A 10,698-nucleotide genomic window follows, 5' to 3' on the forward strand; every position below is an offset into this window, starting at 1 on the left:
CTCACAAAGATGAGGCCGACGCTGCTGCGCGTAACCCAATATTTGGCTCAAAAGTTGATTACAAAGTTGCCATTGCAAGCTGTTTAATTACTCTCATTAGCGTCATGATCGCACTTTACGGCCCTATACCTCACATACCCGATATTACAGCGTTCGGGACTTATAGTCGAGTGGAAATTACGAAAAAAAGGCGAGATGCTTGGTGGGCTATCAGGTTACTTTGAGGGGCCGCTGTCTAATGTAAGGTAAGGTCGCTACTGCGTGAGTTGTGCGTTCAGCAGCCTCTGTCACCTCGAGTAAGTCAGTCATCCTAGCCGGTCTAGGGAAACCCTTTGCGCTTTTTTCACCTCAGGTACTGCCTGATTGGGGCTCGCTTAGGGTCGATTGCTCAGAAATTTAAGCACCGATCCGACTGATCGTGGAAATTACTGCCCGAGAGAAAAATTATCACCGTCGGCCGGCCGGCAAGCCCCTCGTAGAGTTCCTTTTTCTTTTCCTTCCTACTCATTGCTCGAGAGCAGTTGATTGTTTACGGCGGTTATTTGATATTCGTACGTCGCTTCGGCACTCTTTCCTTGTGAGCTCCGCTGGTGGCTTTTATTTTTGCTCGTATTTTCGGCCGGTGCACATGAACGCGCCAATTTTATGCTGTGTGCTTGTAAAAGGGCGCTTCACATCAGTTAGTCGAAGTCCTGTGCGTGCGCGAGTGTGGTTGCCGAAAGAAAAATCTGTTGGAGGAAGCGGACGCCGGTTTTTGGGACAAAAAAATGAGTTTGTCATTGCACAGATGGTCCACGTCCACCCACAAAGCGAGCGCGCTATATGGCTCTTATGGAGGTAACGACAAGTGCGAGACGCCTTACATCCTGTATTTGTGTCAAAGTCTTCAGTAAACTCAAATTTATCTGGTGGGGATCTTACAAAAATACATCTCATTAGGTCTTGCTTTTGGCTAACAAAACTCGTTGCATTACTAAAAGCAGTTTTCAATTATTTTCTTCACTAAGCCAAGCTGAAATATTTTTTTTTCAAAGTACATTCTCTCTTGGTGATTTATAACGGTTTCAAATTAATTCTTCCATCGCGGGACAATTTTAATTGTTATTTAATATAGTTTAGTTGCTTGGCTCAGAGACGATATAAAATAATAAAACAAATAATTTAAATTTAAATGCTGGCTCTTATCAGGACAGTCATTCAAAAGCAACGCAATCCATTTAAATAAATCAAGAGATAATTTCAGGACATTTCATATTATAGTTTGAAGATTCCTCGAAATAAGATTTCATTGCTTTTAAATATGATATCTGATATTGTGAGGGCGAGAAATTAATTTTGATTAGTAATTTTATTATTTCCTATGACAAATATATGGACTGATAGTATTAATGGACTCATTTAAGCTTTGCACATTACAAGATACCCGCTGCATTTACATCATTGCACCATTTTGTTGGTTATGTTCGGCAATAGTGCAGCCTGTCGAATTAGACTTTGCTCTGTCTCACTTAATGCGATTAAGAAGCCTTAAGAGTATATTCGTATATTATTAGAAGGCAAGAAAATGAGCAGCCTGCAAGCTTTCCCGCCGCCTGGAAACGGAGTCACAAAATAAAAAGCAAACAGAGGCGCGGTGATAATTGATTAGCGGCTTCGCACGCGGCAGCTATAAATTTAACTCACACCCTGAAAGGGCGAGACTACTGCAGAGCCGCGTTTCTTGTTAACAACGTCAAGTCTTTATTTTGTTTCACCTGCCTTCCCATCTATGCACCTTGCCACTGCGCAGGGAGCGGATTTCTAACTGCACGGAAGAGCCAATTTTATCGAATCTATAAAAGGAGTTATTGTTTAAAACTCAAAGTCATGCTTATACCTTCAAAAACAAGGTGTTACACTTAACTTCATTTACCAAATGGTCTGACTTTCCAAAATCATGCTATTTTTGCATTAAAATAATATTACAAAATTTGTTTAAATTTGAAAATATAATAATTATTAACTGTTAGGCTTTTCATCAATTTATTACCAAGCTAATAATAAAGTTAGAGTGAAATATTTTTCACAAATTTTTATTTTGCCGATATTTCCGGGCTCATTTTATACTGTACCTTTCTGAAGAACCGCTTTACAAAACCATTCCGCGCGCACCTGACCCAGCGAAAGGTTTATTTCTCGATGCACCTGACCTGACTGATTAGACTCAGTCCCGCTGATGTAAATAAAAATTTAAAGGATCGGGTTGCGCGCGGCTCGCCCGTGTTATCTCCAACTGATTCAAAAATATCAAATGCTGAACAGAAATTCCTCGCTCGTATATATTTCTTTTCATTTGAGAAGCCGCGCCGCTTTCATCACAAGTGCATCTGGATTCTGTCGGCTAATATTTCAAGTGGCAGCTAGGACCGATTTTTTACGCGCTAATAGGGAGATAAAATAAAATGAGTGTGCTCTTTTATAAGCTTAGCGCTTAGCGTTGATTATTAAACTTCATTACTGACACACGAATCGTCCAGAACGGATGTGTCGCTTAACACCACCGCGCAGTCCCTGTGCTTGGTGCTCATGCAGCCTCTCGGGACGCGATCAAACTCGATGATTACAAGTCTGTTGACAGAATTGGCGTTTAAAAGACTTCCTGGCAGGTACAAAGTCCTTTGCGGGCCAACCCTGGGCCAGTAGCGACCCAAGTTGAATCCGTTGATGAAAGCAATGCCCTGTGTGCATGACATTTTTTAAGACTGTGGCTATAACATTGATTGGCGATTTTTACTTTTGACCATCCCTTCATGTCGAGAAAGGTATCCAGAGGAGGGTGGGGGTTGTTGGGTATCCTAAATTCTGCCCAAAAAATGGAAGGCGTGCTTGCAGTAGGCTCCAAACCGCTTTTGACACTCTCGTATGTCATTTCAATCGGTAATAGAGTTTCAGCTTTAAGACTGCTGATTTTCTTATTTATTGCCCTCAGCTCCGTCCCATTATGTTCGAATGGAAGTTGAATCATTTTCCAGTATTTCAATTCATTGTTGTCAATGGTTACGTTGTTCAGCAGACCCTGTTTTATAGGGATTTTAATTCAATGATTAAGGATGTAATTAATATATATCTTACTTTGAAATCTTTCAATTTTGGTCCGTAATTAATTCTTCCTTGATTTTCAACCAGAATTTCTAGCTCGTCACCTGTTTTAGCACTCACGGGCAAAGAGTCTATGAAGTTAATTCTACTTAGAACTCCAGCTCGTTCCTGAAAAACAAATCAATTAAAAAATTTGTTTTTAATAAAAAAAAATGATCTACCTTGTTGACAAAAACGTAGCCTCGGTCACTAATATTTTTTGCTACTAGAAGTGCAGGATCGTTGTGGCACTTGGTGATCACAGTTTTATATAAGACGAATCCTTCATCCTATAACATTTTATCATCAGACAAAGCCAATTTTAAAAATTCCGTGGAACCTGGTTTAGCTCTTCAAACGATAGCGGGTAATCGCTATTCACTTGCGGTGCAGTCGGTAGCAAATCAAAGATAGAGCTCAAGAATTTCAAGTTCATCCTTCCGTAGTAGCCTTTTCGCGAAGCAACCGGAACCTCTTTGGATGGAACTTGTTGCAAATACTACAAAATGTGTTTGATTATTACTAAGCACAATATTTATCAGTCCAATGAGTGATTACGCTATTCACAGCAGCCCTAATAGCCATGTATTTTGGTGTTGGATCCCCAGCCTCGGTGAGTGGCGCGTCATAATCGTAAGATGTCGGTTGAGGAGCATAATGGTCGTTGTAATTAGCGCCTGAAATTTGCGCCAAGTTCTAATCTCTAGCAATATGATAAATTTTAAATTACCAGAAGTGAAACCAAAATTCGTTCCTCCGTAAAATACGTAGAAATTCACTGAAGCATTGTATTTGAACATCTGTTCCAACGTTTGAATGATGTTCACGGTATTAACAGTGCTGTGTGCTTCACCCCAATGATCGAGCCAGCCAGGGTAAAATTCGGAGTTGATGAGAGGTCCACGTGGCTCGAATTTAATCATTTCGTTGAAAGCTAACTCCACATTGGTGCCTGCATTTTGATTAATTTGTATAACCTCTGCTTTTTCAAAAAATCATGGTTTAACGCACCTGGTCCAAAATCTACTGTGGCGTAGACGTCGTCTATTTTTCCACACTTTAAAAGACTTGCAGCGCTGCCATCAGTTGTGAACAAAACTGCAGAGTCACCAACATGTGATTTTATGATATCCCTCAGTTGCTTCAAATATTCTGAATCGCAAGCAAAATAGCTGCCATATTCATTTTCAACCTTACGACAGTAAGTTTAAATAAATTAGCCATCAATTTGCATACAAAAATAAATGAACTGCTCACCTGTACCATGATGATTGGACCTCCTTTGCCATACAAATATGGCTCAAGTCTAGTAAACAAAACTTGAAACCACCTACGCACATAGCCCATGTATTCTGGCAGGATGAATAATAAATTTATTTAATAATTTTTATATTTTATCAGATGTTTACCTGGATCACGTGTCCTTAGTTGCATTTCCGGATTCACGTTCAACAGCCACGAAGGTAAGCCACCCTTGTGAGATATTGAAAAGGATTATTATTTAGTCTTTTAGTTTGGGTAAAAATAAAAATGATTTCGCATACCAATTCTCTTTCTGCGCAAATGTAAGGTCCTGGTCGCAAAATCACCAGAAGCCCTTCTTCCTGGGCTATTTTTATAAAGTTTTCCAGATCCAAGTCAACTGAAAAATCATACTGGCCCGAAACTTTCTCGTGAGATCGCCACTCCACATATCTATAAAGAAAAACTGACTCAGAAAGGTGTATCTCCAACATCAACTTGGTTTTTCATACGTTGAAACTGCGTTCAGGCCGCCTTGCTTCATTTTACGAAGCCTGTCTCTCCAGTAAACAGACGGTGTGCGGAAATAGTGGAATGACCCAGACACATACTTGAACGGAGCGCCGTCTTTGACGAATTGGCTGTTCTCATAATCGATGTAAAACTCTCTCGTAGCGAGTGCCAACTAGAAATTCTCCCTATAAAAATGTGAAATTGAAATTGATTAAAATGTTGTTACCGATAATACAGGAAGAAGGCCCAGCAACACGAAGCTCGGTCTGGTCATGACTGCTGGCAAGTTATCTTTCAATTAAAACCAATGCTCCGTCTCCTCCAAGCTGCAAAGTTCAAAGCTCAATTGACAGCAACTGATCATGAAAGCGGTTAACTGCTTTTGAGCCGTATGTTCTTGTTAAACTCAAAGCAAATGTGCGTCAACAAAGTTTTTAATAATAAACGCTATAGATAATACTCTTGTTATGACGAGAAAAACTTATTCCGCTGGAAAACATTCAGGTAGCTATTATCGTTGCCGGTGTCAAAACAACTATTTGGCGCGCAATCAAACTCAACCGTAATTAATCTATTCAGAAAGTTGCTCTCGGGAGGCTGCCATGCGGCGCAAGGCTCTTTTGTGGGCCGGTCCTCACCCACTGCAGCAGCACAAGTTGAACTCATTAGTGCCACCTATCCCTCGGAAATTATTAATTGTTAGGCCAACTCCCGTCATTTGCTTGTTGGGCTGTATGATTGGTAATTTGATTTCTCACCTTGAACCACCCTTCATCGATCTAACTAACAACCATCGTAACGTACAGGTTCACTTTTTATTAGAAATTAAGTTAGACAGAACAAATAAACTTTAGGAAACTCCTGAATTCTGATACTTGTTAGAGTTCAACGTGCAGTACCCAAATGTGTACGAAGCATTCTGTAACGTGGCTCTAATTTAATTTGCATCGCTATGTGTGCGTCTAGAAAAGAGTCAACGTCCACTCAAATTGGCTGCACGCGCTGATAGAATTCAGACGAAGGAAATGCGGTCATGGGATGTGTGCGTACATTTATTTGGGATCGTGTACAGAGCAAATAAGGGAGGAGAAAATGGGAGGGAAGCCTTGTTTGACAAGAATTGCACGCAAAAGCTCACGTGCAAAGTGCATTAATTTTAAGCCCTGCAAGTAGTCTCATTTGTGCAATCAGGCCTCCTACTCAGCAATATGTTCTAAAACAAAATTATAGCTTGACATTGTTTGCTACTACATGGAAAATTCTTGACGAATAGTGCAATTTCTCGTTTTTGGATCATTTAAATATGTTTGATTTTATTAAACAACATCATTTTCAAATTTAAAGCGCAAATTAAAAGTAACTTAAAAGATCGTCACATGACGTTAATTGCTTTTATTTTTCTTTAACTTAATAATGTTTTTGAGGTGGGACAGTAAGAAACCAGATAATTTGATTTAAACAACCACACCGTTTTAAGGACTCTTTTTCATTCATATGAACATGTTTTAATTTTTGGTGTTCCTCTTATAAATTATTGATCGAACTTAAAGTATCTAAATTTGAACGTATCGTAATTTCACAAAAGTGTAATTCTATTTTTTATTAATATTTATTAACAAGTAGTACTTTAAGCAAATATAAGCATCACCTAAAAATTTTATCGCCGAAAAATCCCGTCCAATCGACCTACAGTTGCGCATAGAACTGCTCATTTGAAAACAAAGAAAAGGCTGAGGTAAGAAGCTATAGTCATAATTCAAACTACAACATAAATAAATGCCATCGCGTGCTGGTCTTGCTGACTGAAAACTCCTTCGTAGTGCGTGCCTCTCATTTACTTTGGAGGCATTTTTATCCAGAGCGACTAATGCCGGACTATGCACTGCATTTTAAAATGAAGTATAATTATAACTTTGGAAAAAGTATCCTTATTTGTAATTCGCTGCATTTACGTGTTATTAGGAAGAACTCGCGGCAGTAGTTAAGCATGAGTGTGAATTGAAACTTTTATGACCTTAGAAAAGTAATCATCGATTTCCAATCTACGAGATATTTTCAACCTGCGTCAGCGGAAATGGCCTGCTCTTTGAAATCCGAAATTATCACACGTTTTACTCGCTCTTATATTGCCGGCGGAACGTTTGAAGGGCCAAAAATAGTGGTTTTACACTGAGAACGGTAAAACATCAGAGCATTTCACATTCTTGTCAAATGTGCGGAAAAATCTGCTAAATTAAAGGAATATGAATTCGTGCAGGGAACCCTGGCAAAATGTATAATTTCAGGAGATTTTCTTGAAAAGAAATTGATACATGATGCGTACAGCATTTATTAGCCAAATAAATCAGGCTTGCCTCCGACAAAGAGCGCACAACCCACTCGCCGACTTGCTAAAGGAGCAGAATATTCTTAACTAGCTAGTTGATAGCATTTATCTCACTTTTCAAAAAGCAGCCGAAGCAAATAAGCCGCGAAACACGGCTCATTATCCGCATGATGAGAAACCCACGAGTCGTTAAAAAGCAAGGCAACAATGGCGCAATTATACCTTCTCAAAAGATATTCGCCCACAGGAAGGACGAAATTGCAGGCCGACCCGCCAAAAATCGGTCGTAAAACCGCTTTAAGTGTGCTTTTAGTGCCAATTAATATTGATTTTGAGCAAGCGCAGCGCGCTGGGAAGCCGCCGGAATTGAGGATGCTGTGCAGGCACACTGATTGCATGAGATGCTGCGCGGCGTAAATATCGAAAGACGCGGTATTTTTTAATTGCATTATGAGAAGAGGCAGGCAGGGTGGGTAGCTGATGGGCACAACAAGGAAACAGGCATTCCGTGAAAGATTAACGCCAGAAATCACCGCAGGTGTTGCGCTACTGAATTTTATTCCGACTGTCTGCTGATGATTATTATTATTGCGTGATCTCGGATATCGGCTACTGGAATTCATCTCCCGCTCATTATATTACGGCAGGATTTTCTCTCCAGGGATAATCACACACACGGCGCGCTTTGTTTTCTTTTCCAGATTTTAATAATCGTCCAAATTAACATAAGTATAGCAGCGTTTACACGCGTTTTTGTGGCCCGAATCAATCGGCGGCTGCACTGCGCATCCGTAAACGGAATTCAAATTTTCGGTCGTTTTACTCGGAATTGTTTAATGCAAATTGTCTGACTACCCAAAATTGCTTTAGAGATCCTTTTGTGATGACTCGTATCGGATTGCGTGATCTTACTCATTGGGTATTGGAACAGGATAAATGGATTTATAAATTATGGAAATTAAAAATAATTACGTTTTATACGCGCGCTTGCAGATGGCTTTCTGTATTACCCTCCAGCCTAAAATTTAAAGCTGCACGATGTACCTCTATTTTATATTTATACAAAATAACTTTTATTTATATTAGATCACAAAATAATTAAAATTTTAACGGTACACCGCATTTTGAAATAATAATTCCTGCTTCATCAGAATAATGTAAAAAAACGCTACAGTGCACCTTTGTCTAAAAGACAACGACAACTTTGAGCATCTCATATTTATTTTTCCTCAGTTGTTATTATTCTTACAGTTGACTGGCAACAATATTGGAAGTTTTGAGCAGAAGAAATGCGATGGAAAATGGAAGCGTCCCTTTTTTTAAATATATTTGACAAAATTGTTTTTTGGGTTGAAAATAACTGAATAACTTCTCGGGTTGAGATTGAGTTGTACGTGGATCGTAAAAGGTGGACGATACAAGTGGAGAGAGCTTGAAGTAGTTTGCAGAGTTTATGTTTGACTAAACAGCTTTTAATTAAGACGAGCGGCGAGACGCCTTTTTCAAATTTAAGAGCAAACGGGGCAGTTTACAAAGGCAAATAAATAAATCGTCTCTTGCAGCGTCGAGAGCAAGCGAGAGCGGTGCGGAGATGCTCAGAGCGGCGGCTCATGTGCCGTGTGTGTCGGCCAGCGCGCATATACATAAGCGGGCCGAGAGCGGAGCCGCGTGCGAGCCCGACAGACTCTGCTAAATAAGAGCGGATTGGAAAATGCAAATTATTGGTGCTTTGATGTCGAGACGAGCGACACAGGTGCTGCTGGGAAACTTACTTCTGTATATTCATTGACCAGGGCGCGAGGAAAATGTGCGCGTCCATCTGGAGCGCTCTCGTTATTTATCCTGCCTTATTTTCTCTTTCTTTTTTCTTTTTATTTTATTTTCGCGGGTTTGATGGGCGGCCGACTGCTTTGCCTGAATTTCTCGCTCGCCTTTATGTCCACTGACAAAATGAGATACCGAACACGAGATAAGGACAATAAATAAATAGCACCAGATTGATGCTCCCTAAGAGGTGTAAAGAAATCACGTAATATATGGCGGCAGATCCATCCGCCCGATATAAATAGGCCTGGCCGGTTATGCAAATCAGCCCGCGCGCACATTTTTAATGTCGTCATTTCCAAGGGAAATAATTAAATAATCTGCATTTTAATTTCACTGGCGCTGCCAACCCCGCTGATTCGCGCCGGCTCATTTTCGCGGCAATTTATTTCCTATGGGGACAATTTTGGCTAAGCGTCTAGCTGCGTGCGACGAAACGTCTCGTTTTTTTTGCCTGTAATTGACTTTGCCAACGAGGGAGTTGCCCACGTTTGCTGGAAACGGTCGTTTTGCCGGCGTATTTGCATTCGAGCAGTTCGGCAGGTAGGCTCGCTTTGAACAATTGAGATATTTAATCTGCCTCGTTTAGATCTAATCAGACAGATTTAGACCTGCCTCATGCAGAGCTTAAAACGCCATTAAAAGTGGCGTTGCCTCACGCAAAAATGTCCACACGGAGCAAAATCACGAGGAACTTTGTTTGAAAGTTGCGACATGCGATGTCTGTGCCTTATTTCTTATATTTTTCAGCTAAATTTTCCAGATAAATTTAAAATAAGCATGACCTTTTTACCTTTGAATGGAGTTTATTAGAGTATGTAATTTAGTTTTCTGTTGTTTTTTGTGCCAACTAATTGTTAAAAAGGAAAACTTTGTTATGTTTTCGGATTTCATTGTTTTTCTCTTTCAAGTGTGTTTTTTCATTAGTCAATAATTATTTCATTTCATGCTAATTTAATTTTCTGCCGTGTGAACAAAAATACAATGCACGGGAAGAATATCAAATTTGGTTCATTCACCATTTTTACTTTTCAAATAGCGGCCAAAAAATTCCTAAATTCCGGCAAAATTCGTTCTGTTGGAATACTGTTACCCTAGCATATTGAATTAAAAATTGTATAAAAAGCAAGAAAAATTATATTCCAATAATGTTGGGCTCTCTGAACACCAAAATCACCCTCAAAATGTTTTATTCATGAATAATATGTCGTCAACATGCATAATGTCCAGCAAAATTCAAATAAATTTGAAATTACAGTATTTCAGAATATCTCATAAATTTAGTTAAAAATTTAGCAAAAACTCTCTATGTGTGTGTTTGAACTATATGTGCCTATAAAATGGGCACATATAGGCTTATTAGTAAAATTGGCATTTGAAACTCTTTTATACAAAAATTGCAAGCGAACTACTTTTTTCATTTATTCTAGGAATGATGTATTCTAGTGACTTGTAGCAGAACATTTTAACAGGGACATTGTGCGTTTGAAAACCTTGTTTCTGAAACATGAGTGATTGGATTATGCGTCAACACCTCGAAGTTCACGAAAAAGCAGGCTGCGCGAGTTTGCTCAAATATTCTTTGAATATTTTGATTGATTTTCCTCGGGCCGCCTCGCACGTCCATTAATCAAACCTTTAACTCCGTGGCAAAAAGTGTTGGCACACAATGCACC

General features: G+C 39.5%; 1 protein-coding gene across 1 annotated transcript; it reads right to left on the reverse strand.

The window, feature by feature from the left end:
* Window positions 1-2,450: 2,450 nt before the first annotated feature.
* Window positions 2,451-5,219, reverse strand: Ect3 (Ectoderm-expressed 3). Its single transcript, XM_065479424.1, has 13 exons — window positions 5,099-5,219; window positions 4,872-5,044; window positions 4,662-4,812; window positions 4,527-4,590; window positions 4,375-4,469; window positions 4,129-4,309; window positions 3,848-4,069; window positions 3,676-3,794; window positions 3,458-3,616; window positions 3,300-3,407; window positions 3,112-3,246; window positions 2,774-3,055; window positions 2,451-2,717 (listed from the first exon to the last, which is right to left on the reverse strand). The coding sequence occupies exons 1-13, from the start codon at window positions 5,144-5,146 to the stop codon at window positions 2,484-2,486; spliced, it is 1,971 nt and encodes a 656-aa protein (XP_065335496.1). The 5' UTR covers window positions 5,147-5,219; the 3' UTR covers window positions 2,451-2,483.
* Window positions 5,220-10,698: the final 5,479 nt, after the last annotated feature.

The sequence above is a fragment of the Cloeon dipterum genome, chromosome 2 (genome assembly GCF_949628265.1).
Source record: "Cloeon dipterum chromosome 2, ieCloDipt1.1, whole genome shotgun sequence".
In the NCBI taxonomy this organism is placed as follows: Eukaryota; Metazoa; Arthropoda; class Insecta; order Ephemeroptera; family Baetidae; genus Cloeon; species Cloeon dipterum.